The sequence below is a fragment of the Podarcis pityusensis genome (assembly GCF_964106645.2).
Source record: "Podarcis pityusensis genome assembly, chromosome: 5".
Classification (NCBI taxonomy): domain Eukaryota; kingdom Metazoa; phylum Chordata; class Lepidosauria; order Squamata; family Lacertidae; genus Podarcis; species Podarcis pityusensis.
Window position 1 is genome coordinate 65,833,325 of NC_138032.1, and position 27,710 is coordinate 65,861,034.

The 27,710-nt window shown below is 42.8% G+C and overlaps 1 protein-coding gene across 3 annotated transcripts in view; it reads left to right on the forward strand.

The window, feature by feature from the left end:
* The first annotated feature begins 6,443 nt into the window (after positions 1-6,443).
* RNLS (renalase, FAD dependent amine oxidase) overlaps positions 6,444-27,710 on the forward strand; it is a 106,656-nt gene continuing 85,389 nt past the window's right edge. The window contains exons 1-4 of one of the 3 annotated variants that reach the window (XM_081004626.1): positions 6,444-6,601; positions 7,639-7,744; positions 10,817-10,959; positions 13,037-13,198. In XM_081004626.1, coding sequence (XP_080860752.1) covers positions 6,481-6,601; positions 7,639-7,744; positions 10,817-10,959; positions 13,037-13,198 — 532 coding nt within the window. In that variant the 5' untranslated portion in view covers positions 6,444-6,480. The remainder of the gene's footprint in view (positions 6,602-7,638; positions 7,745-10,816; positions 10,960-13,036; positions 13,199-27,710) is intronic. The other 2 variants (XM_081004624.1, XM_081004625.1) reach the window with 2 other exon arrangements.

Sequence of the window (27,710 nt, forward strand, 5' to 3'; positions counted from 1 at the left end):
ATTTGGATAAAACCTGTTTCTCAGGCGGCTAGTCCTAGTCTTTATAACCCTGTACCTTCTTCCAGAAGGCAGAAGCTGAAAGAGATAATTTCCGGGATGCGCACTATCCTGCACTATCTCTACAGCTTTCTTATGATACCTGGCAGCATAGATTTGATCCAAGGCGGTAATGGGGAACCCAATTATTCTCTCCGCAGTCTTTACAACCCTGGACAACATTGTTTTTCCCCTGACTGTGCAACTCCCAAGCCACACATGCATATACATTTAATACTTGGGTCAGAACCAAGGACCAGGTTCAGTTCTTCTTTTATATCATGCTTGATATTTTAGGCCACTGTGTCTACAAAAAAATATTTAAGTGCCCTGGCTTCCTCAGTGCAAGTCTGGGTTTCATATTCTACACTTGCCTAGTTGTTTCTATTCCCCGATTCTGCAAACCGGGAATTTGTTGCATGTGATTAAAGAGACAGTATAAGAAAAGTGTGTGCAAGTGTCACAGTGCCTAACTTCTACAATCAATACGCTTCTAAAACCATCAATACGCTTCTGCAATCAATACGCTTCTGAGAGATCTCTAAAGAATAGAAAACACAACAGAGAGAGCGAGAGAGAATAAATATACAGTGGTACCTCGGGTTACATACTTAATTTGTTCCGGAGGTCCGTTCTTAACCTGAAACTGTTCTTAACCTGAAGCACCACTTTAGCTAATGGGGCCTCCTGCTGCCGCTGCACCGCCGCTGCACAATTTCTGTTCTCATCCTGAAGCAAAGTTCTTAACCCGAGGTAATATTTCTAGGTTAGCGGAGTTTGTAACCTGAAGCATATGTAACCCGAGGTACCACTGTATGTTACTTGGCACATTCTTCTGTACGGAGATGTAGCTAAACTGCATTAACTTATTTGCTGCTGCAACTGTGAAGAACAATTCCAAAGGATACGCCTGCTCTCTTCTGGCCGTACACAGTATCAGTTCACACAGCGACCAATATTTCTCATTCACTATAGATACATACAAATTTCACAAACCAATGCATAGTTCTAATAATAAAAAAAGGAATTGGATACATATCCCAAGTTAAGCACTTTCTAGTCCTGCTGAATTCAGTGTTAAGCACAATCTAAACTCTTCAACTAGGGATGGGCAATGTCTCAATTTCAATTTCTCCGTTTCTAATTTTTATCATCTTAAATTCAGTTCCCTATGTTAGCATACCATTTTGCAAGGTGGGGCAGAGAGAATTAAAGTCCTCACAGATGTTCATCAGCATTTTGGTATGCACCTCTCCTAATATACCCATTTTTCTATGCACTTTCCCCAAATATACCGTATTTTTCGCCCTATAGGACGCACTTTTTCCCCTCCAAAAATGAAGGGGAAATCTGGGTGCATCCTATGGGGCGAATGCAGGCTTTCGCTGAAGCTCGGAGAGCGAGAGGGGTCGGTGCGCACCGACCCCTCTTGCTCTCCAGGCTTCAGGAAGACATCCGCAGCCTAGGCAGCCCTGCGGGAGTTCCCGCAGGGCTATCTAGGTTGCGGATAGCAGCCTGCTTTCCGGAGCGCCAAGCACGCTGAAAGCAGAGCGCCCGGCACTTCAGGAACGCATCCGCAGCCTAGGCAACCCTGCGGGAGGTCCCGCAGGGCTGTCTAGGCTGCGGATAGCAGCCTGCCGCCCGGCGCGAGGGGCGCCCTGAAGCAGAGCGCCCCGCACGCCAGGCAGACATCCGCAGCGTGGGGAGCCCTGCAGGCAGTGGCGTAGCGTGGGGGTGCAGGGGGGGCGGCCGCACCGGGCGCAACATCTGGGGGGGCACTCGCCGCCTCCGCAGTCGCCGAAGAGCCTCGGGCGCAGGCTGTAGCAGAGCCCCATGTCTCGCGGAACTGACGAGCTGGCAGTGGCTCTCAGCGCTCGCTGCGGTCGCCGTGCATCAGGGCCGCGGAGGGTGCGCCAGGCAGCCCCTCCTCACAGCCCCGCCGCTGCAGCTGCAGCGGCTGGGCCATGTTGCATTTTCCTCGCCTCTCTGCCCTCCTCCTCCTCCGGGCAAGCGGCGTCGTTTGGACGGCAGCGCCAGCGGCAACTCACCTCAGATCACCTGACACGGACCCGCCGCCGCCACCGTGGCTACCTTACCGTAAATACCCCAGCCCAGGCAGCAGCAAGAAGAAGCTGGCAGCGGCGGCAGGTTAGGGGTTAGGGGGCGCAAATTACTTGCCTTGCCCTGGGTTAGGGGGCGCAAATTACTTGCCTTGCCCTGGGTGCTGACAACCCACGCTACGCCGCTGCCTGCAGGAGTTCCCCGCAGGGCCTACCGCGCGCCGGGCAGACATCAGCCAGCCCCACAAGCTCGGGAGACAGCAGGGAGGCGCAGCGCTGCCATCCCGCTGTTCCTCGACCTGGTTCGGTTTCCCCAACCTTTATTTCCCCCCCAAAAAACTAGGTGCGTCCTATGGGACGGAGCGTCCTATGGGACGAAAAATACGGTAGATACAAATAGCCTCCCAGAGTGGGTGGGACAACCCAGTCAGATGGGTGGGGTACCTCATCATCATCATCATCACTGCTGCTGCTTCAAAGTGGTTTGCCCTAATATAATGCATTTTGTATGTTATTCTTACTAATATTGGCATATGTGCATATTTTACCCTGGTGTGCATTTTTATACATATGGTTTGGCTAGAGAACTGCACAGCAAAGCTCGGAGAAGTTTAAATTTCCCAGGATGGCTGCATCTTGTTTGCACATTGTTTTGGAAAGTGAAAATAGGGCAGGTTCATCCTTAAATGTGAACTGCATCGTGCTTCCCTCCCATCCCCGAGCCCAATCAAAGAGTGCCAGCTTGTTCCATAAACACTCAGCTGTTTCTAAGGAAGTACGTTTTGGATTTCCAGTGCACATCCAGCATGCATATCTACACATTTTTGAAAAGGAAACGGGGTTGACACTTATTTCTGCACAAACACAAGCAAGTACCTAATAAAGTGCCTTCAACAGCCTTTGAAAGTTGCAGCTGCTCCATGCCACAGTTTCAAACTCGCTACAGTATTTACTTATTTGTTTTCTAAGAAATATTTATATACCACTAATTTGTTTTTTTAAAAAATTGGAACAGTTTACAACAATTGTAGTTTAAAAAATACAATGAAAATTATTTGCTTAAAAACAGAAACCAGGTAACTGTTATTTGATGCAAGTTACTTTGGTGCACATAATACTGATATCTAAACAGATTCTTTAGGAACTTTCAAATGGTTTCTGAAGTACAGTGGTACCTCAGGTTACATATGCTTCAGGTTACATACGCTTCAGGTTACAGACTCCGCTAACCTAGAAATATTACCTCGGGCTATGTACTTTGCTTCAGGATGAGAACAGAAATCGTGCTCCGGCAGCGCGGCAGCAGCAGGAGGCCCCATTAGCTAAAGTGGTGCTTCAGGTTAAGAACAGTTTCAGGTTAAGTACGGACCTCCGGAACGAATTAAGTACTTAACCTGAGGGACCACTGTATAGGCCTATAGGCCTCCAAATACCTGTGTTTAGGAGTCACAAGTGGAAACTCAGTCACTCAGTCCCTCCTCCTTTTTATTATAAACCATTACTGAACTTTAAAAAATAAATAAATTACAAAGCACAAAGTGTTGCCTTCCAGGACAAATGCACATACAGATGTAAAGTCTTGTATGCAGTCATCCACAGAGCATTAAAACAGACTTGGAAAATATTTTACATTACACATTAAGCCCACATCTTGAGGGTTTCCCATAGGCTGCCATAGGTTGGCTGCCAGGATCCTGGATGAGATGGCCCTTTGGTCTGATCCTGCAATGTCTTCTTACATCAGGAATAGGGAACCTGTGGCCCTCCAGATGTTGCTAGACTGCAAATCTCATAATCTCTGACCATGGCCCTTGCTGGCTGGAGCTGATGCTAGTATGGAGCCCTACCCTGTGTGATATTGTGGTGTGCTTAAAAAACCCCGAATCAGACAAATCAGGTGTCACAAGGCCAGAGTAAAGAGTGAGATTCATCTTCACCCCAGGCTGTTCTCAATTTCAGGCACATCAAAATCTCGCTTTGCATGCCTTTTCCTTTGCAAATGCTGTCACTTTCAGGTCAAAGTGTTGGTGCTTCGACATGTTCCATTGATATAGCTACCAAGCCAACTAAGTTTCTTTTGCAACCTCGTTGCAACATAGTTGAGCGTTCGTAAATTTTTATAAGTTTGAACTTTTGAGAAAAGCTTATGATATAACCTGCTGTGGTCCATGTTTTATAAGCCTCTGCAAATTATCACTGCAGCTGTTAGGCCAGTTAGCAGGGTCACTGTAATTCAGATAAAGCATAAAAAATACCACCTTCTTTTGCAGACTTTACAGTCCTCTCACATTTCTTGACATCCTTTTTTTCCCTTGTGTTTTCCAGAAATATCTCCAATTTTTGAAACTTCCGGCTTAGAGTTTATAAATGCAATCAATCAATCAATTTCAGCTCCTTCAGTGCTAGTTTTAACAAGAGTATAGTCATATTCTTGTTCTTTCATTTCTTTCTGTGCAAAAGGTATTTCGGGGGAAACCCTCTTGCTTTGCCAGTGTGGTGTAGTGGTTAAGAGTGGTAGTCTCATAATCTGGTGAACCGGGTTTGCGTCTCCGCTCCTCCACATGCAGCTGCTGGGTGACCTTGGGCTAGTCACACTTCTTGAAGTCTCTCAGCACCACTCACCTCACAGAGTGTTTGTTGTGGGGGAGGACGGGAAAGGAGAATGTTAGCCATTTTGAGACTCCTTAGGGTAGTGATAAAGCAGGATATCAAATCCAAACTCCTCCTCCTCCTCCTCCTCCTCTTGCTTGCTCCTTAGCTTTTTCTTAGCCTTTCATTTGCAGCACTGAGCTCCAGACGGTAGCTTTTCATCACCCATAGCTGACTAGAAAAATGCATACATTTTAAAATAAAGATACGACTGTAATATATTTAAAAATAAGTAATTTTTCACATGAAACATAAATTCCAATAAACTTTATGTTCTATGTCATATACAGTAAATGAGTAAGCCCACGAATCACATGGGGGTTAGGTTCCGGGGATCGCACCTAAAGCCAAAATCAGGTATAACCAAACATGGTGGGCAGGTTTGCCAAAGTTTTTTTAGCCAGATGCCTGTCCTCTCCCCACCCCCCTTTTTATTTTTATGAACTTTTATTTTGCCAAGCATATAAAGCTGAATATGCACAAGTTAAATGCATGCAAGTTGAGTGTGTGTACCATATACAAAAAAATCCCAACAATTCTAATGTATGAATTACTTCAAAAATGATAAAATTATCCAAAATATAAAAATAAAAGGAAAATATTTTCAAAAATTTATCAGATATAACAAAAACTAATCTGTATAAAGCTGTGCCTCTCTGGGGTCTCTACCCTAGGCAACTGTCTAGCTGACCTAATTATAGCACTGGCCCTGTCTTCAACCTATGACGAAAACTAGGCTGTACGCACACTGAAACGTACTCCAGGTCCACGGCACTCCCTCCACTGGTATTTCAAGGAAAGTACACCTAACACTGGCCACAATCCATATGTATTCTATTACTTTCTTGAGAAATGCTACTGTTTCGATGCACTTTCCCTCAAACCAGCTTCCACCCAATTTGAAAATGTAAACTGTGGCTGAGCTAACATGTGTACATTTGAGACACTGCTGCAAACTATGGTTTGCTCATCTCAAAGCAAGAAACATGCTTAATTCTGAGCTGTGAACTTTCCTTGGGACGTTTTAATGTATGTTATACTGAGTATTGTGAAATATTATTAATATTGAGATGTGTCAATATTGCATATGAAGATGTTTCTGTAATTTATATGTATATTCATTTTTTAAAAATCGCATGCATCTTTCATTATATTTCTTCGTTTCCTTTCCAGTCCGGACAAGGCTGCCCAGGACCCCCTCCCATGAGGCAAGGGGAGGCAAGGTGACCTCAGGCGGCAGGATGCACAGCGGCAGCAGATCCTAATGTATATTTTCATTCCCCTGCTTGTTCCTGATTTAGATCTTCACTCCCCGCCTTCTTCCCCTGTGGGGAGTGGGGCACTCTTTTGTGGTTTACCCCAGGTGCCAAAATGTCTTGGGCAGGCCCTGCGCCGGTAATTAAGTATGTAATTTGGTTCTGGTGCGCAATCCAACTGAACAGGGAGCGGGGTGTGTTTTTGCACAAAACAGGGTTCCTATGCACGCTTCCTAACTTGGAGAAATTAAGGTCCTTTTCCTGCCTCCTCCAACGAGAAGGCCGGCTCTGAGGAACCTCCGCGCTCGCAGTGGCACCAGGACCGGGGAACAATCTACCAAGCAGCCGCCGCCTTCGCGAGGAAGCGGCGCGAACTCACTCTGCCGGCGGCCCGCTGCGAGTCGGCTCCGCCTCCCGGTTGCACAAGCAACCCAGGAAGAGGGGGAGAATTCCGCCCCCATCCGCCGGCCGGTCCTGCCATGGCGCGGGTTCTAATCGTGGGCGCGGGGCTGACGGGCAGCCTGTGCGCTGCGCTTTTGCGCAGGGAGCTGCCGCAGCGCCTGCTGCGCATCGTGTTGTGGGACAAGGCGCGCGGCGCAGGTGGGTCTCTCTCGTCTTCGGCCGTAGTAGATCCTGTCGGGTAAATGAATTAAAAAAAATAAAAATAAACCGGGCAGGCAGGCTGCGGGATCTGGGAAGGCTGGTAGGAGAGGTGCCCGGAATAAACGCGCCCAAGTTCCGCTTCTCCACATGAGCACGCTGCAAAATGTCCGCCGTAATCCTTTGCACGTTTACTCAGAGGCAAGTCCCACCGTGTTCCTTGGGACTTGCAGGTAATTTTGCACAGGGTCTGTGGCCGTCCTGCAGCGCAGTCCTAAACTAAAAAATAAAAAGTTGAGCGAGTCCCGGCGCTAAATGCGTTAAGCATAGCACACACGGCTTCAGAAGACGTCCTCCTATACAGGGCTTATTTCCGAGGCAGCGTTCATTATACTCAAGCTTGGATAAAGGTAGATCGGGATCTACTAATAGATCTGCGGCTGATTTGGCAGGGGAGCGTCAAGGATTTCTGACTCACCGTTTTAATAAAATGACGCACGCGCTTTCCAAATTAGACCGCAGAAAACTCGAGTTAACCGGTCTCGATTTTTGTGTGGAAGAGCTGTTGTTGTGTTTTAACACTCTACATCGCTTAGGTATATTTATAGGTTTGTAGAGTCTGTCAGTCAGTCAATCAAGCAATCAACGAATGCGTGTCCTTTGCACCTAGCTACAGCTAGTGGATTTTGGGTGGAGGGAAAACACAAGAGCCCTGAAGTCTGTTCTCCCCCGATATACACGATGAAAAATCCCATTCCGGACGAATCTGGGGTTGTTGGGTTTTTATAACTTGGAACCGGATTCCTAAGTAGACAGCTTTAGGCAGCAATCCTATAGATGCACTTATCTGGGATTGAGCTCTTAATTAAGCGCTAGGCAACAAACCATCGCCCCCTGCTCGGAATGACTTGACCATACCCCTACCGCTTTCCAGTTACTAGGCGCCACTGGCTTATTTTGCCCCACGGAGGAAGCTGATTGGATACGCGCGGCTGTGCTTTAAAAAACTTCTTGTCTCCACGCACGTGATTTTTAAGGGGGAAGAATGGCTACAAGCCGCAGCACTCAGGATCCGAAATGCACGGCAGATCTAGGAGCCCAGTACGTCACTCGGATGCCCGAATATGCCAAAAAGCATCAAGGGTGAGCGGGGGAAATGAATGACAACGGGCTGGGTTTTTCTTTTGGGGGGTGGGGGGTTCATATGTCAAGGGTGAGACCTGCCAATACTGTTACAGCAACCCGTGGTTATTGATTACAATGCAATCTACCGCTGAGCACCAATGAATGAAAGATTAAAGGGAATTTGGTAAAGTGACTTTTAAGAAGGAAAGTGACCCTGCTAATGAAAGTACCTTAATTTTGCTAATTAGCTCTTACTGAAACTCTTGAGTTGGAATCTCAGTTGGCATTTTCTCTGTTCATGCTCAGCTTTTTCCTTTTTCACTTTTTGTTTTGTTTTAAAAAAAAATAAGAGGTTGCTTTAATTTTGTACACACTTGTAAGCTACAGTCGTTTCATCATTTGTGAAGCATTGGTGTCTGTATGACTGTGTTGAAGCATCCTAAGTGGCTCATGTAGGTCTTTGGTCACAAATCTTGCACATTCTTAGTATATGAAAGAGCAATTGCAAATCTTTGTTAACATAAGGATACTGTGAAAGTTGAGTTTTTTCCCCATCAAGTTTAGTCTTCTGTTTCAGAGAGCTGGTAGTGTAAGGTTGCCAAGTTCTCAACCAGCTAATGCACCTATGCCTTTAGTGTGAGTAGCAGACAGTTTTAGCTAGCAGCCCTACCTATCTCCATTCTCTGAAAAGCTTCACCTGTTAATTTATTGACATCAAAGTCCTGTGAAAGGTTTAAGAGTTTGACTGCCTATTTTTGCCTGATCAGTTGGCATGTCTCCATTGATCCAGTGCCTATGGAAGCTCACAAGTAGTATTTGTTGGAAGAGGACTGTTCTCCTTACGACTGACTACAGGCTTGAAGCAGTCCTCGGCAAATTGTCCTCCATGCATCCGGTAGGCTTACCTTGTGATGCTGCTCTGCCAATCGGTGCCTGTTGGCGACCATTTTACTGGCCTCGAACAATGCTATATCAAGTGCTTCAAGGTATTGTGGGAAACTTAAAATGGTGGCTCAAAGCAACCCGGCACATGGCAAGGGAGGCCCTAAACAGGTATTTCCCTTTACATACAGCACAACCCTGATCGAAATCACTTGCTTTTTAAAAAGAAAGTGCCATTTGTAGCTTTGAACACGGATCTCTGATGTAATTGACAGGTTTGGGCCCTATTTGTTCTGTTTTTCTGTACGTAGTGGGTAGTAGCTGCTGCCAGACATGTAACCAGGGCTAGCCACTACTACATCTCACACTAGTGAACTCTTCACGTTCACAAAACCATACTATTAAAAAAAAATACATTCAAAATCATAGATCAGCTAACTGTTACAGAAATATGCCTTCTTAGTTGCCTGCATAAACCTGACAGAATACGGAAGTTTTCAGCATGTTTTTTGAAGTTGAAAGAGAAGGCACCTGCTGTATCTCTGTTGGCAGAGTCATTACACAGGACTATTTTGTGGAAACATAAAAACAAAGTTTTTATGGCCTGAGGCATGCATCATTTCCTTTTCATGTTCTCCCATGTCACATTGTTTATCCTTGTGTTTTCCTTCGGACACGACAGTGTGGTAAGAATGTGGGTAGCTTCAACAAGACTTTGAGTAGCTTCCATTCTTGGTAAGCTTGATAGGTGTGATGATGAGCAACTGTATAGTCATCTTTCACTAGGACGAGAGAGGAGTTGGGCACATTGACACCTGCTTCCAGCTTGTAGATTGCTGCTTTATCTTGAGAGGCGGGGTAGGAGGGCTTGCTTCTCCCAACCAGAACATAAGGCAAGGGTGGGGAAATGTGGCCTGGACTCCCAACTCCCATCATTCCTGACCATTGGCCATATTGCCTGATGTGAACTGAGGTCCAACAACATCTGGAGGGCACAGACGGCCCACCACTGATGCATTGGGTGAGCTGTGCAGTCCCCTTACACCTGCTGTTTCTTTCCCATGGAACGTAGGAATATGTTATTTGAACTGGGCTGAAAAGAGTCTGTGCTAGAATGAAATATATTAAATCCAGATCCTTTCATCAAGGAAAGCCAGAATCTGTGACTTGTGTAATCAGGACAATTTTTATTTTTATTTATTATTTACTTACTCTCAGTGGGTTATAAAAATCTCTCCCAGAGTACAATTGCCCTCCCAAGGCTGTGCTCAAGATTTTATAATAGAACAATAACAATAGGAGTACCCAATAATGTAGTCATCCAAATTAAGACCACATTGCATTCCCTTTAAACTGGGTGTGTAGCAATTAATTCATCACAGAAGAGAATAAAGACCCGACTAAAATAAACATATTTTGCAGTTTGCTTATTTTTTTCTTCTTACTTTAATCATTTCTACTGCAGTTTCAGATATTTTGCATCATTTGTCCTGGTTTTACTAGTTGTAGGAGGATACTGGCCCTAACAGACCTTTGCCTTCTGAGGTTTCAGCAGGCAGCATTCATGCACTTTCAGGCCTTTTTCGGGCAGCTGATTCCTGTCTCCATGCCTGCATTCTGTGCATATCCAGAGGGCCAAAAGTTCCTCAGGCCTGATGTATTGTCAAGCATTGGGAGTGGTCAAAGTGGCCTAGTACCAGATGTTCTTGAAGTCCTAGCATCCTTGATCACTGGCAGTGCTGACTGGGGTTTGGTAGTTGGGGTTTTACCTCCACTGTTGAAGAAATATGCCTCTGAATGCCAGTTGCTTGGATCACAAATGGGGAGAGTGCTGTTATTCCCAACCTATGGGAACCTGTGGCTTCCCATAGGTTGACAACTGTCTTACATAGCATCTTGAGGGCAGCAGCTTAGCTTCATATACACACACAAGCACATATAAACTGGTCAATCAGATCTTAAAATTAGGGCTGTGAAATCAGTTCTTGGTAATTTATCTTAAGTAGCAATAGCTTTCTGGTGAGTGCAAAGGCCATTGCTGCGCATGTGGATATTTTTTTCCTTTTGATTTTAATGGTTGTGGATTTGATCACTCAACTTTAAGTTGGGTATTTCAAACAGAAGCATCCTTTTGGGGACATAGTTAATACAGTAGCTATAGACAATTTGACATTGATGTGTTTATGCTTTTGTTTTGCTTGTTTTCAGCTTTTATGAAGATCTGCTGACTCACGGAGTGCTGCGGCCATTGACTGCCCCTGTAGAAGGAATGCAGATGAAGGAAGGGGCAGAGAATTTTGTAACACCAGAGGGAATTTCATCAATTGTGAAGCACTATTTAAAGGAGTCAGGTATAGACCTTGAAACAATGATCCTAAATATATTATTTTGGAAGCATGCCCCACATTTAAAAGTGAATCTTTCAGTGCAATCCTACACATGTTTAATAGGAAGTAAGCTCCATTGAGAACAATGCAGTTTGCATTCAGGTCAGTGTGTGTATAGATTTGCATTCTTGGTGTGTTTATAAAATCACATTTGGCAGGTAACATCTTACTATGGATAAACCCTATAGTCTATTTTTATTTGTTACTATAAATTCATGCTTCTCTCTCTCCACACCCACACACACACATAGTAATGAATGGTGGAACAGAAATAGAGCTACTGGATTTGGCCTGTCTATGCGTTATTGTACTTAACTTAGTTAAAAGATTTCTCTCTCTCTGCATCCTATGCTCAATTCAGCAAATTATTGTGCGCATGGTGGCAAAGCAGTTTCTGGCCTTTTTCATTTGGGCTCCCCACCTGGTTATGATGATAAAACGGCTCCGGAGAAGCTGGTAGGTTCTTCACTCATAATTAAAACTGCAGCATCCACTTTTAATAAAAGCAGATTGCAGACAAGTAAAACATCTGCTGCAGCACTTAAATATCCAGCCAAAGTGACCTCACCTCCCCATTGCTGTTTGCATAAGGAAGGTCTTGCAGCCCATTCTAAAAGCCATCGGGGATGTGCTACTTTGCCTTCCTGACTACCACTCCAAGCAGGTGAGGAAGATCTGGCTGGCTCTCTTAACCAAACAGGTGTCAGTTATGAAGACAGATTTGTTTCTTGGAGGATAGCTGCTTTCCTTACCACAGGCCTGAGATTAACTAATGAAAACCAAAGAAAAAGCTGTTGAACCTCTTCAAGTTGGGTTCCATCCAGCTGGAAGAAACAGAGCCCCAAATTCTTTCCATTCTCTTACGTACCTACCCTACTCTACCATTGCTTGTTTCAGTGTCCCAGACTTACACTTTGACTCTCATAGGCCACCCTCTGTGTACAGTAGTTCATGTCAGAGGAGAAAACCAGAAAGTTAATATATCACTTGTATTAGCTGGTGTGGCAGGGCGGACAGAAGGACAAGCTAGCAAGTGAGGTCCAGCCAGGAAGGTGCTGGGAGAGAAAAGAATATTTGCAGATTGGTTTTCCTTTCTGTCTCTTCAAGGAGCAGAGAAGAACAGGTCCATTGTGATTTAAGGTGGGATTAAAGCCAAGAACCCATGGCATATTTAGCTGCCTTATTCTTAGCTGCTAGAGGAAAACCATGTGAAAATAAGGTCCATTAGTAGCAGTGGAGTTGCTTCAATGTGACAAAAAGAAAGATACAAACTAATCAATACAATTTAAAAACAACATTTATAAATGAAAGACAATAATGAACAGCTACATAAAATACCACGTGAAACTTAAAGACCTTAGAAAATGTAAAGGTCTTTGTCACCAAAAAGGCATTTGCAACATATGTGTCTACTCAGAGGTAAGCCTTGTTGGGTTCAATAGCTCTTAATCACAGGGAAGTGTGTAAAATATTTCAGGCACTGTCCCATATTCAGGAGAAAGTCCTGTTGAACGGGACTTGCCTCTCAGTAGATATGCATAGGAAGGCGCTGAGAGAATTCCCAAAGTGAGGTTCCACAGTAGAGAACCTTCCCCTCTCCACTGTCACAGCCCACCTCTTCTAAGATGGCTAAAAAACCCAGAGGAGGGCCTCCCTTGCCAACCTGGTGCTGTAGTTTTAGACTACAACTCCTGTCAGCTGCAGCAGGGACTGGGACTGATGGAAGTTGATGTCCAAAACATCTGGAGGGCACAAATTTGGAAAAGGCTGCTCTGATCTACTGCACAAGCAGGTTTATGTGGGACTTGAGACAAACCAGGCGCCAATGAAGATGGGAAAGAAGTGGAGTCGCATGTTCTGCCTAACTGTGTCCGGTCAAAACCTGCGCAGCTGTGTTCTTAAGAGGATGAAGTTGCTGGATAGCCTTCAAAGGCACCTGTGAGTAAAGTGTGTAGCATCAGCCTTGATGTAACCAAAGCACGAGGGATGTTTGTTTGTTAATTGGTTCAGATATCTCTTAGGTTCTCTCTTTCTTTCGAAGCAGGTGCTGATGTCTTCTATAACCACCACGTCACACAAATCTGCCTCAGAGATGAGAAGTGGGAGGTCTGCGTCAGTACAGGCTCCTCGGACCAGTTTGACATAGTTATTCTCACAATGCCCGTCCCACAGATTCTTCAGCTTCAGGGAGACATTGTGAACAGTAAGGTTCCTCATTTAGTTTAGTTTTACATACTTGTTTGCTTGCTTGCTTGCTTGCTTGCTATATTTATATCATTCGCTTCTCACAAGGAGCTTAAAGAAGTATACGTGGTTCTCTCCCCTACCCCCTATTTTATCCTCAAAAAACAACTCTGCAAGGTAGGTGTGGCTGAGAGAGAGTGGCTCAAGGTCTTCCAGTGAGTGTCATGGCTGACAGGATTTGCAGCCAGGGCTTCCATGTTGGCTGGCTGTCAGTTCATACTGGCATTGTGAAGACCACAATGTTCAGTTATTAATGTAATTTATATGTGTTTTCATGTAGTGTAATATATATGGGAACGTATATCTGAACTTTGCAGACGTTATCGGAGACATGCCTCCATCCCCCCCCCCCCCCCGCCCCAGCCATTTGATGTTAGCCATGTGGCGATTGGAGAGATGAGATGCCATGATTGAAAAGGGAATCTATGGAATAATATCCCTAGGGAGGCTGTGCTGGCACTGTCTTTGATGCCGTTTCTGCACCGGGCAAAGATCTTTGTATTTGTTATGCCTTCTGGCATGTGCTGTAAGCTCATTTGGGTCAAGTTTTGTCTGTTCTGCCGAAGTGTTTCGTTTTGATGCAGATTCCACCTTGGAATGGTTTTGTATTTCAGTTGTCTTTATTGCAAGCCATCCGGAGAGGTTTGTTGCTTTTGTTTTTTTAAGTGTGGCATACAAATTCTCTAAATAAATCTGTAATTACTTTGCCCATTACATCTAGGACAACTGAAGGCATAATAGTCATTAAGGTGCCTGGGCTATGCTACTTTAGACTACAGGTACGGAAAGGGACATCTCAGGTGATAGATAAACAAATAAACAAAACATCCCAGCCCATAGAAAGCTAGGTATAGGAGTTACTAAGCATTCTCACCTAGTTCTAGCCACAGTTGCAGGGGAAATTGTAAGGTTTTTCCTTTAAAAAATATTAATCAAAAATCAGAATTTCAATATGCCCAGTAGAAAGATTCTTGGACCTGTTTGCTTGTGCATTGGCAGTTTTAATCCTCACTAAAGGGATGCTGGGCATGCAAATTCCATCCACTTTTCAAAATGAAAAAAAATATAGATTATTGTTTATTTCCCAACAGCAAATTGAGGGGTGGAGGATGAAACCTCTCCACCACCAAAGAGACTTTGCCTTGGACCCTAAAACTGAGTTAAACAGCCTTCAAAACCCTTCAGATTGAGGCATGCTGTTTTCTGAAGCTTAGAATGGGGTCTGGACCTAATCTTGGGGGTAGTGCATAATTTGGTTTATCTTATCTGTTTACCAGGTCTCATAACAAAGGAAATGATAGTGTGATAACTGGAAATACTGAGAGATGTGTAGTGATTTCTGTGGGTTACTTCTGTCCCTTAGAACTGAGGCATTGGCATTTCCACATTACTCATCTATGTTAATTTTATTTTTGTTTCTCATTGTTGCTTTAATGCCTTTTCTCTTGTGGATGTGATTCTGCAATTGAAGACTATTTCACAGGACACAGAATCTTGAGCAGGCTGCAGCCTAATATTTATCCTGATCAGTTCGAACATATTCAAATGAATAGACTCCTTTAATGGGAAGACAAAAGCTGCTCCCTCATTTATAAATTTGAGCTTATTTTTACTTGACATTTACCTTTAGCAATTTCACCCTACATGTGCAAATATTTTAATTATTAAGATGTTTTTCTCAAAATGAGTCAGTGATTTAAAAACAAAAAAATTGCTGTCAGTCAATGGCTTTTGCCACTTTCTACGGAATGGGGGCGGGAAGATGTCGGAAACACAAATTCCTAAACATTCAGTTTCAGAATGCAAAAAGCCTGCAAGCTAAAACTTAAAAACCAGGAACAGTATAAGTTTATCAAATTGAATCCCCACTGTGACACTTAACTGCCAGAGTTGAGCTTCAAAAGAACCAATATTTTGACATGTTTCAAGTGTAGCACTTCCTTGCATTGGATTTATCGGGCAGGAGAAATGTTTGGCGCTTGAAGGGTTACCATTTAATGAACCTGGAAGTGTTTCGCATGTTGCACTGGAACCAGTCTTGCAGGGGATGAGGCAATCCTGTTCTAAGTTGCAGTATTTTAAAGAGGCAGTGGGTGGCAGCATTTTAATGGCCTTTGAAATGGCTAGATCAAAATGCCTTTAAAAATCGGAAGGTAAGTTCAGTTTAGCTGTGAATAAACGCCAGCTATTATTTCAAGCTCAACTTCGGCCTCTAAATCAATGTTTTCTGTAATTAAAGCATTTGTGCTGACTTCATAAGGTTTATTTAAAATTTGTAGGGGAGAAATGTAATAAACAATAGAAAGTTCCTCAGCCACACATGTGTAGGGAAGTGGGATTTTAATTATCCATCACATTAACAGTGCAATCCTAAGCATGGATGCTTGGAAGTAACAGCCTCTGAGTTCAATGGGATTTACTCCCAGGTAAGTGTGTAAAGCAAGGGTAGCCAGTGTGAGGCTCCCCAGATGTTGTTAGACTTCAACTCCCATCAGCCCAAGCCAAACTGATAAAATGTCAGGGATGACCAGGCTAGCAACATTGTGTATAGGATTGCACCCTCGGCCACTACACATGATGAAGCATGTCCCGACTCGCCCTTGATGACTTGCAGCTCCAGCACAGCATCGAGGTTGAGAGGATGTCTGGTGATTAAAATATGAAAGCCCCATCTTTGGTGTTAGATCCTTGGCAGTTCATTCCCACATACAGGTCACCACTTAACATGCTTACGACTGCAAAATTGTGTGTAAACAAGCGCTAAGAGGGCTTTTTACAGATTTTCAGGTGGATTTCAGGAGAGCGGGAATTATTTTCAATTTCAATAAATAGACCCCTACCCCAACATTCCCCTGTAGTAACATAAAGGCTTTCCTGAACTGGGAATGCAAGGGTGTCCCAACAGAAGTAATCACAAGGTGGGTCCATTTCTTAAGTTTAGGGTTGGGGCATTCATTGGGCTCCATGGGCAGCCTAAATTTAAGCTCGCATCCTTGCCTGGCTCTTCTTTCCCCAAAGTTTCCCGTTGAAATAACACTTTTTTTTAGCCCTCTGTACCTTTTGGAGGTTTGGTTGGCATGTTCTGTTAAAATTCAATAAGAGGCGGACTGCAAAGCAATAAGGATTTGTCATCAATTATTATTAGTTGTAGTAGTAGTAGTATTATACCACCCTATCCCCGCAGGTCTCAGGACGGTTCACAGGAAGAAGAAGAAGAGTTTGGATTTAATATCCCGCCTTTCGCTCCCTTTAAGGAGTCTCAAAGCGGCTAACATTCTCCTTTCCCTTCCTCCCCCACAACAAACACTGTGAGGTGAGTGGGGCTGAGAGACTTCAAAGAAGTGTGACTGGTCCAAGGTCACCCAGCAGCTGCATGTGGAGGAGCGGAGACACGAACCCGGTTCCCCAGATTACGAGACTACCGCTCTTAACCACTACACCACACTGGCTCTTTATCACAGGATAAAATCACAATATAAAAACACAGAATACATAATCAAAATAAAAACAGGAACAACCCAATAACACCCCCGGGAAAAAATACATTTCAAAAGAGCATTGAATGTCAGTCAACCAAAGGCCTAGTTAAAGAGGATCATTTTTACATGGCGCCTAAAGGTGTATAATGAAGGTGCTAGGCGAACTACTCTGGGGAGAGCATTCCCTAACATGAGCCACTGCAGAAGAGGCCCGTTCTCGTGTTGCCACCCTCCAAACCTCTCAAGGAGGAGGCACACGAAGGAGGGCCTCAAGATGATCTCAGGGTCTGGGTAGGTTCACATGGAAGGAGGCGGTCCTTGAGGTATTGAGGTCCTGAGTTGTTTAAATATACTTTTATTCAGAGTAGACTCGTTGATATTAACAGACCAAAGTTAATTATAGCCATTCATTTCAGTGGGTCTTCTCTGACAACTCAAAGCCTTTTTGTATACTGGCAGATGTCTGTGTTACACTGTCAGTGAGTGAGTGAATGAATAAATGTCTTTGTGTCTTCGTTCCATAAAACTCTACCTTTCCATTTTCAAGGCTTCTTCCCTCTTTTTTCCCCTCTCCTCATCTTCTATCCAAATCCGTGTCAAAATATTCCAAGTTCTGTACATCTGCCAACACTTATCGTCGGAATTTGTTTTGGAAACAGAGGAGACCCACCTCATGCCTTATTTGAACAATGTTATTTGGACTGGAGAATTTGGGATGCTAAAGCAAAAAATAAAATAAAATCTAGATCTCTCCTTGGTGAAGTTTCCATTGCTCGCTCGCTTTGCATTAATGAAAATGCCAATGGGCATGATAATTCACATTTGTTCTCTGATGCCTTTTAGAGCAATTCCCCATGGCTTTGTTCCATACCGTTACACAACACAATTGTTCCATAGCACAGTCAGTTACTTGTAGAATCTTCAGTCAATTATTTTCCCTTTCCATTTTAATGTATGGTTGAGGGTGAAGTGGAGCAGTCAAGCTGTCGTCTTCACTGAGGAAAAGGGCAGAGGCTGAGGCTGGCTAATCAAGAGGAATAAGCAAGTGTCTTCTGTTTCACTCTGCAGCTTGCAGTTGTCCCAGCCAGCTATATAAGGATGCTGCAGAGTGGATCATCTTTTTCCTGATCGAGATGTTTGGGACTGCAACTCGCATTGGCCTTGCTGGCTGGGCAAGGCTGTCTCCTATCCGTGTATACCTTCTTTCAGCTAACACTGCTATCAGAGTTTCCTGATAATAGTGTTAGCTGAAAGACACCACCAACACTTCAGATGTGTGAAGTGATTATATTGACTACTTGGGGTTGTATACATGCATGCATTCCCTCCATTCGACAGTTTTTTCCCTGTTTGTATTTTTTTGTTTTAAATAATATTTTTATTCAAGTTTTTCACAATACAATAACGGCTACAAAAAAATACAAACAGAACAAGTAAAATATGGAGTCGTCTCCTAAAGGGTTTTCAGCCCCTATTACCCACAAATAGCCCCTCCCAGCTCTCACCTGGCACCCCTGTTTTTTCCTCCTAACATCTCACCCTGGGAAACCGACATTTCCCTGTCTTGCACCCAGGGTCCTCCATCAGCCATCCACCACCTGCATTAGTACAGTGGTACCTCAGGTTACATACGCTTCAGGTTACAGACTCCGCTAACCCAGAAATAGTGCTTCAGGTTAAGAACTTTGCTTCAGGATGAGAACAGAAATCGTGTGGCGGCGGCAGCGGGAGGCCCCATTAGCTAAAGTGGTGCTTCAGGTTAAGAACAGTTTCAGGTTAAGAACGGACCTCTGGAACAAATTAAGTACTTAACCCGAGGTACCATTGTACAAAGTCCTTGGAACTTAGCAAGTGCCCCAAACATAGGACTCCAAAGGAAAAAAAGAAACATGAATGTTTCTTTTCCTTTTGTCTTTTTTTCTTTACTCTCATTCGGCAGTTTGGTTTATGTGACTGTCCCCTTTCAGCTGGGTACGGTGTCACGCACGTGAGCTTCCTTTTCATCCCTGCCTGTTCATCAAGAGTTAGCTTGAGAGAAGCGCAAGACTGCTGTAAGCTGTATTAAAACAGAAGCATGGAAAGCTGATATCTAGCATACCATCTGCTTTCTGTGAAAACCATGTTGTCACAAACTGGTGGGGGTGGGGGTGTAGCTGGGGGAAGAAAATCATTCTGAAAGAGCCAGGACTTTTGAGTTCCCTGATAGGGAGGAAGCATAACTGGTGCTGTGCTGTTTTCATTGTAAATATTTGTATGTGTTGTTGTTTTTAGTGTATATGATGTTTAATTGTTTTCAACCATTGTTTCTATGTTTTTAGCGATTCTTGTTTTTATCTGTGGCGCTTTGTCCTGGATCTTAGGCAAGTCAATCAAAAAGTCACGTGTTTTTTGGCATTTTGGGGTTTTCCTTAAAAAAACTCAACCGTTTTGGGGGTTTCCTGAAAAAAAGCTCAGCTATGTTTGGGTCTTCCTAAAAAAAAATGCTCAACCACCTTTGGGGTGTCCTGGTTTTTACTTTTTGAAATATGGCAACCCTATTTAAATAATGATAATAGATTCTAAAATTTATGCTTGCAAATGCAGTAGACCAGACTACAAGAGAAAAATAATATGAGGAATATGTCTTAAAACCTTTTACTAGGTGAGAGCCAAACGGTACCCAAACTGTAAAACACCACCTACTTCCTTAGGAATTTGCTCCTGTATAAGTAAGTGCTTCACTTGGGAACCTGGGTATTCTTAATAGAGGGCTAGGCTAGGCCAGGACTGAGGAAACCCAGGTTAAAAAAACTCATATTTGAAGTTCACTGGGTGGCTACATACTGTCTAGCCCACAAACAGGTTGTATGAGGGTAAGAAAATGAAGGGGCGCTGCTTCTCCTCAGAGAAATGATGGGATGTATTGTACATATAGTTCAATCACAAAAATGCTAATCTCCATATACAGCAAGATAAGGTTATTCCTCACTTCCTTCATACCTCAACAAGCATGCAATTAACTTGAGTTTAGTAGGTAGATAGATAGAAACTTTATTTTCATTAGCCACTAGCCGTAGCAATAAAGGAAAATATACTGGGGATAGAGCTAAATAGTTAGCTATACAAAATACATTCTGGAGGTTTACATCAATACAAATGGCAGAATTGATACATGATCCTTTAGCCACAGAGAAAACATGTTGAGCCAATAGGCTTTCGTTCGATTAAAAAAAGAAAAGAAAAAAAAGCTGAGCAATGTTAGAAAATTAATCAAATAATAGATCTTATTCTGATTGCCCTTGCTATTTTATTTATTTTTTTTTTTTTGGCAGTTTTGGCATGCAATTAACTTGAGTTGTGTGTGTGTGTGTGTGTGTGTGTGTGTGTGTGTTTGCGTGATTGTGTGTGTAACAGCCTATATAACATGTCTTGCTTCATCGTGGGAATTTCAAAAGGTGTCAGGCTGGCCTGCACAACCAAATGTAGCCCAAATGTATTGTAGCCTGCCAAGTCCTTAACTCCTGTTTTTGCAGGCCCAGGCAGGCAGTAAAAACAGGAGATTTATTAAGCTTCTAGTAGGCTGAATCCAGCTTTTGGGGTCACAAATTGTGCACGTCTGATATTGTGCAGGCATAATTTCTTATTGTTGTCATGTTCCAGCACCCCACACTTAGCTTGAGAGGCCTTCACTCAGCCAAAATTGTTTAATAAAAAGGTGCTAATGGAGCTAAAAGATAAACATTCCCATGCTTTTATAACACTGGTGATTTGCTTATTCCAAGCCCTTATCAACCCAGTGAAGTTTCTGTAGCAATATCTGTATAACATTTGCCTTTCTGAAAACATCACGCCATTTTCCATACTGCCATGCTATGAGGAAGTATGTCTTTAAAAGAAGTAAGCTTTTTGTTGTTGTTTAGGTTGCTTTTTTTATAGAGTTATTTTCTGCTGACTAGTAGGCAGCTAGAGATTTGCACAACTTCATAATTGTCCTGGGAATGTCAGAATCCAGCTTCTAATGTGAAGCCAGTTTGGTCTTTCAGCTCTGCATGCGTTTTTTCTTTTTAAAAAAGGAAACACTGAGCCCTCATTTGGGGGTGGGGGGTGGGATAAGGCGGTTGGCTTGTGACATGAAAGCCGAGTCTGTTTTAAGATCTATCATCATCAGCTCATTTGCATTCCACTTTTCCACAGTGGTGCTCAAAACGGCTCATTACATACCAAATGAGCAATAATAAATGTAACAACTCATTAAGAACAGATAGAAATAATGTCAATAAATGCAAAAAAATAAATAAATCCATACAGAAGCAATACAAATAAGCTAACCTAATTTAAAAGCTTAAAACTAAACGGAAGAGAGAATATTATCCAACAAGGAAATAAAATGGTAGCATTCAAAATGTAGCAGGCAGGTGGGGGTGAGTCTTTATTCCCATAGGACATTTCACAGAAGCTCACCACAGTTAATTTGCATATTTTGTATGGTAGCCTTATCTCCTAGTTCTGAGATCTCTCTCAATCATTTCCCCATCTCTCATCTGCAGGTGTAAAGATTGCCGGTCCTTCTTAAAAGCTCACCTGCCCTCACAGTTCAGAAACTGCCGATGAATGGATGTCTTTCTTACATACAAGCCATTGCTGTTCCACAGAGACACTGAAAGGCTATCAGATAACATCACATATTTAAGCACATAAGATTACTGTCATAATATATGTACTATATAGTTTAAATGTGCTAAACTATATGATAAAATTGATTAGTAACACTGAACATTGATTCACATAGATAAACCTATCTAGTGAATCAACATTTAAGGTTACTAATGAATGTATTGTGTCTATTTTAACTTATTTTAATGGAACACAGGAGGAACATTCGTGGGAAATTATGAATCATAATAGTATCCAGAAACATTTAGGATGACTGAAATTAAGAGCAGAAATTATCAAACATCTGCATAATTCAAACAAACAAACAAACCTTTTCGTACAATAATTAATGAATCATCTAAAACTTAAACAGGTAGCCCACTCAAATAGCTTTTCCTTTGTTGTCATTTTGGCAAACTTACCAGTTACATTGGGAAAGAAGAAGAGTTGCAGAGAGCATAATAAGGTGGTTAAAGCATGTGGTAGATCTTAACATTATGCAGACCTTTAATAGTTTCAGTTTACTAAAGGTATGCTTGTCTGGTGCAGCCTATGCTGGAATTTAACTGAGGTTGTCACACGGTTCTGAGTCTTTATTCATTGCTGACTGTGTCCTTGCAACAACGTGGGTACATAGATTAGTTAATTGTGTGTGCAGCGAATCCAACAGGGATAGGCTGCAGCATGGTAAAGCTTCTTCGAGTGGGTGTTGGGGCCCAGTCCTCCTCTTTCTTGTTGCTTGTTCCAACTTCAGTCTTCAGCCAAGGAAGCACTACATCATGCTGCCAAGCCTACATGTGTTCCTGATCACATGAAACACATGAACTCATGTGCAACATTACTGCAGAGGCATGATATTTTTAGATCTTGGACCCAGAGTCTCCATGAGGATGTTGCTCTGCATGTCAGTTGCCATGGGGAATTAGCACCATACCACTCAGTCTCAATTTGGATTAAATCAGCGTGGGTTTAGTTGCAGAACACCAAAACGGTATCGGAGAGGGAAAGGGCTGTGTGATTAATACCACCAAAATGGTTAGAGATCATAAAATGGTTACTTGGGAGTAGAATGCATGCGTAAGCACCAGCATGCCTGGACTAATGGCTTACAGTTGCTGCTTTGCTTCTGTGATAGGGACAGATTGGGAAACAGAGACTTAGTTTGCCTACCCATGTGTTAACGCAACCCTAAGGCCCAGGGGATCCGGATGGTGAGATGGTGATTGGGCCGGATCTGCCCCAATCACCATCTCAATCTGGCCCACGAATGGTCTGGGAATCAGCGTGTTTTTACGTGAGTAGAATGTATCCTTTTATTTAAAAGGCATCTCTGGGTTATTTGTGGGACATAGGAATTCATTTTTGTGGGGGGGGGTTTCCCAAAATATAGTCTGGGCTCCCACAAGGTCTGAGGGACAGTGGACTGGCCCCCTGCTGAAAAAGTTTGCTGCCCCCTGCTTTAACAGAAGCAGGGTGGGATGCTACAGATTTGGTAGGCTGAAATGTAAGCTGAAAATTCAGTAGTGAAAACTAATTGAATGAAGGAGGTTTAGCTCCCATTAGAACAGAAAGGACAGGGGAAACTGAGAAATGGGGGTGGTTAGGGGGAACCAGGAAGTGGAGTGCTGTTACTTGTCGCAAGAAGAGGAGACTGACTAGAATCAAGTTTCCCAAATTCCCCAGTGACCCAAGAGTTAAAGACCATGATTTTACATCAAGGTTCCTAGAGAGTCTACGCCCAAGTTCCTGGATGCCATCCACAGGTAGATATACCTCCTTAGGTTGCCTTTAGTCTTGTATTTAATAGATAACTTGGGTTCCTTAGAACCCTCCCCAGATGATTGAAATACAGGGAAATGACCTTTAAGGAAAACACATAGCTTTGTGTCCCACCCTTAAAGGTCCTGACTAACCAAAGAATACAACAAATATGGGGAACAGGGAAGGTAATGGAGTGAAGGAGGCAAAGAACGGACTTGGCTGGGGTTGTAGCATCCTCCACACTTGCCTTGGGGTGACTGGAGCAACCCAGGAAGGCTGAAAAAATTTGCTGCCTGAGGGAAGGTCTACTTGAGCAAAAAGTGTTTGGGGGACAGGACAGTTTCGAAAATGATAGGTGGGTATGCAGAACTCTGGAGGCTGTGTACTTCAAGGGGTCAAGGGTGGGCTTTAGAATACCTGCTCAGTTTTGTGCATGGCCTTCTTTTGTGGTCCGTAACCGCTGCACTGAAGGTTCAAGGTAAAAAGCCAGATGGGGCAGTTTTCCCCATGGCACCCATGGCAGAACGTACAGCTGAATATGGTTTGGGGGTAAGTGTACATCACAAGACCATGTCTAAAGCATTATGTATTTTAGAACCAGCAAAGACAGAGAAACACAGCTAGGATATTATTAGATAGAAGTACACAATCATATTTTCCACAATTGGTTAGCTAATTATTGGATGGGAGACAAAAGCTCTGTTACAACAACAGTTCTTGTGTAACATGTAGCTACTGCATTCACAACTTTGCCTTCTAATTTCTGAGTGATGTAGAGGCATCTGAAAAAGATGTTGGCAGTTTTGACACTGTAACAAATCAAAACTGTTCGGTTTTGGTCTTTTTATTCTCGGACAAGGCACACGTGTTCCATAAATTTATGAAAATATTTTCTGAATTTCCTTCGTAGTATTTGTATGCTTTTATGTTTTCGAAGTCTTCATGGTGATTGATATTCTGGAATTCACTGATATAACGATTCTTACTGTGTTACATTCTGCTCCTTAGCAGGCTTTCGTTGTTGGCAGCATTTTTCTAAATAAAAATTCCCCCTAGAAATCAAGCTCCTGGGGACAATTCCCACAACCATTTTGGTGGACTGGTTTCAATCTAATGTGTCATCTTTTTATCAGCCTATGTGGAACGTGGGCTTTTTGTGAAGTGAGCATCTGAGCATTCCCCTGTGGCCCAAGATCTAAATTCAGCACACCACTCTAAACGCCATAAAAAGGCTGCAGATGTTGTAATGGTGCAGTAGATTGGGATTAGTGCAACATTAGGTGCTTGATAAATAGGATTAACCATGAGGATCTGGGCCCAGTTCAAGGAACCCAAAGCTCATCTATAGTGTTGTTTAATGTGAATAGTAAGCTTGTACCCTCTCCTACTTTCTCATATGTTCTATTTTTCAGAGTATCCTTAGTATGAAAAAATCCAGAGGGGATATGTGTGGGAAGGGAGTGATTTGGTGGGGAACCTCATATGGATGAGGGAGAATTAATGGAGGCACAGGAAGCCTACTGTTTGCATTAAACAGGAAGTATGGATGAGCCCTGAACTGATTGCTTCTCCATACCCACAAACATTCAATACAAGATGACCAAATCAGCTTGCTGTGATGGCCTGTGAACCTGCTCTGTTCCTCCTTGGTGCACTAACCCGGAGGTGCCCTGAGCATACTTTCGGGTGTGGAAATTCAGTGTTGTTTGTCCTGGCGTCTCGTGCATCGTAGAACAGTAAAGGCAGGGGGATTATTCAGGCAGAGTTCCTGCAGCATGTATCTGTGTGCCGTTCTTAGCAGTTATTAAGAATAAGCGCTGGCTATTGCAGTTATATAATGTGTGTGGCTGCAGCTTGGGTCAGTCGTCTTGAGCTGAATCAGGGCACATGTGGAGACAATCTGGGCAATTCTCTTCTGGTGCCTTGAGATGGAGAGGAATTGCGACAACGTAGCCGCTCTCCGAGTCCTCTGAACTTGTCGCTCTTTAACAAAGGGATGCTTTATAAATATTTGAAATTGGGTAGAAGTGCAGTGGCACGGTATAAGAAAGTGAGCTGTCTTTAGGGAGGAGGAAAATTGGTTGATTACACAGTGATCAATGCTGATGACCGCGGTACTTGTCAGAAGCCATACTAACCATATTAATAAAAGCACATGGGCTGTTCAGGGGATGTATATGCCTCCCATCTGTTGAATTTTTAATTTGAATATAAAGTTGTGGAATTTTTCCATCCATCTTGCATGCAGCCAGTATTTACTCTACCGCATTATTATTACTTTTTCAACATGGAAAAAAGGATGAACATCTTGTTATGCAATGCCAGGAGATAGGGCCCTCAGAAGACCTTTTCGCCATCAGAGAGCTTTATCTGATGCCTTGAAGAACTTCCTTCCAAATGAATAAGATTCACCAATTCGTGCTAAACTCGGGCAATCTGAGATGAAAATGGACTGTATAATTAATGCTAGCGTGCCACGCTCTGTGTGCTTACCAAGGACGTTGCTAGGAAAATTATTCCATTATTTAGCATTATAAACCAATTCCTCCGAACCACCTCAGCTGCTCATGCATGCAAGCTTTCATTTCCACAGCGCCGTTCTCTTCAGCAAATGCTGTCTCATAAAACACAACAGGAAGGAAGGAAGTCTTTCCACAACATAAAATAAAGCTGTGCTTTAATTTCATCTTGTTTTCACATCAAGCATCAGAAATGAACAATCGGAGAATCACTTCTATGATTGTTCTTCTGTTATTCAACCGCGCGCCCCCACTCCCAAATTTATATCAAATCTTCTATGCCCAAATTTCCATCCTTGGGAAAAGTTGCGAGAGAGTGAAATGGTAGTAATATGTGAGTGAGAGAAACATTTTACAAACTTAGGTAAAATCCCAGAGCAAATGGCAGAAAGTTGCAGGGTGGATATTATCACTCACAATTTCTGTACTGCATGTTAGCATAATTAACAATTGTAGTCCTATAACTGTCTATCTGAAGTCAACGCCCTTTGTGTTGAATGGGCTTTAGGATTGAAACTTAAGGTTACAATTGTATCTCTTTTACCTGGGATCTGTGCATGTTTTTGCAATTCCCCCAAAATATTATTTATTTATTTAAAACAAAAACCTATTTTTCTCTGAAAGCTTGTACAGTGGTACCTTGGCTTAAGAACAGCTTAGTTTATCAACAACTTGGATTAAGAACTCTGCAAACCCGGAAGTAGGTGTTTTGGTTTGTGAACTTTGCCTTGGAAGCAGAACATGTTCCGCTTCCTGTCGAGTGTGTTCCATTTGTAAATTGAATACCCCACTGCTATGGGAAAGCATGCCTTGGTTTAAGAACGCTTTGGTTTAAGAATGGACTTCCAGAATGGATTAAGTTCGTAAACCAAGGTACCACTGTACTGTAATGTCTTTTCCTGCTTGAAACAGGAATATAATTGTTGTAATTTTATAAAATTGCCAAAATTAGATTTTTCTAACACATTCTTAAAACAGATATTTAAAACTCCCTTTCCCAAGTTGTTTTTTATAATTTGTGCTCAGATTGTTTTGTGCTTCTAATATGTGCCCTACTGTTTCTCTTTTTTATACGTCTTGTGTGTGAGAACTGCATGTGGCATAAAATGTCACAACCTATTAGTTTTATTATTTATGTATTTTTATCAGTACCTTCAAGTTGGGGGCCTAGTTTTAAAGGTGCAAAGAGATTATGGAAAGATTGCTTATTTCCAAACATACTTCATAATTTTCATATATGTAAGAAGTTAGATTTGTTCTTTCTTTTTGGTCTCCTGTGAGCTATATCACTCAATGCAATGCATTTTTATTTTCTTCCCGGTTTGTAATACTATTGAAAAATAAATCCATTTTTTAAATTTTATTGCCGCAAGTTAAATTTCTCTGGGACTTGCTTTCCAAATATAATTCTATCATTTCTTGGATAAGTCAGATGGTAATTTTCCCATTTTTGTTTTGTCACTTAGATGGCATTTAATTTAATTCAGGCTTCAGGCCTGGTTTGGAGATAAAAACTCCATTGGCCCCCCTGTGGGATGACCTATATTGAGAGAATGGGGTGGAGAGTATCCCTTTTTATTCTATTGGACTTCTCAGTGGATTTCAATGCCATGGACCATGATAACCTTCCAGATGGGCTGTCCAAGTTGGGAGTAGAAGCCATTGCTTAGTGGTGTTGCCCACCCTGCTTGGATAGCCAATTCCAGAAGATGGGTCTGTTAGGTCTTTGTTTGACCCTGTGGCAGTTGTGCTTTAACATACATATCCGTGTTTAACATCTACGTGAAACCACTGAAAGAGGTCTTCCAAATATTTGGTTTGAGGTGTCACCAATATGCAGATGACGCCCAGTTTATCTCTCTTTTTAATCATATAGAGGTATCCTAAATCAGTACCTGGGCATGGTAATAGGCTGGATGAGAGCTAATAAGATGAAACTGCTGGATGGATTGTCAGCTCAAGAGAGTTGGGTTCAGCCTGCTCTGGGAATGGATTGCACACTTCCTAAAGGATCATGTTTCACAGGGATGCTTAATGGTTTAGAACCATTGCACAAAGTTCAAGTTTTCCCTGCCTTTCT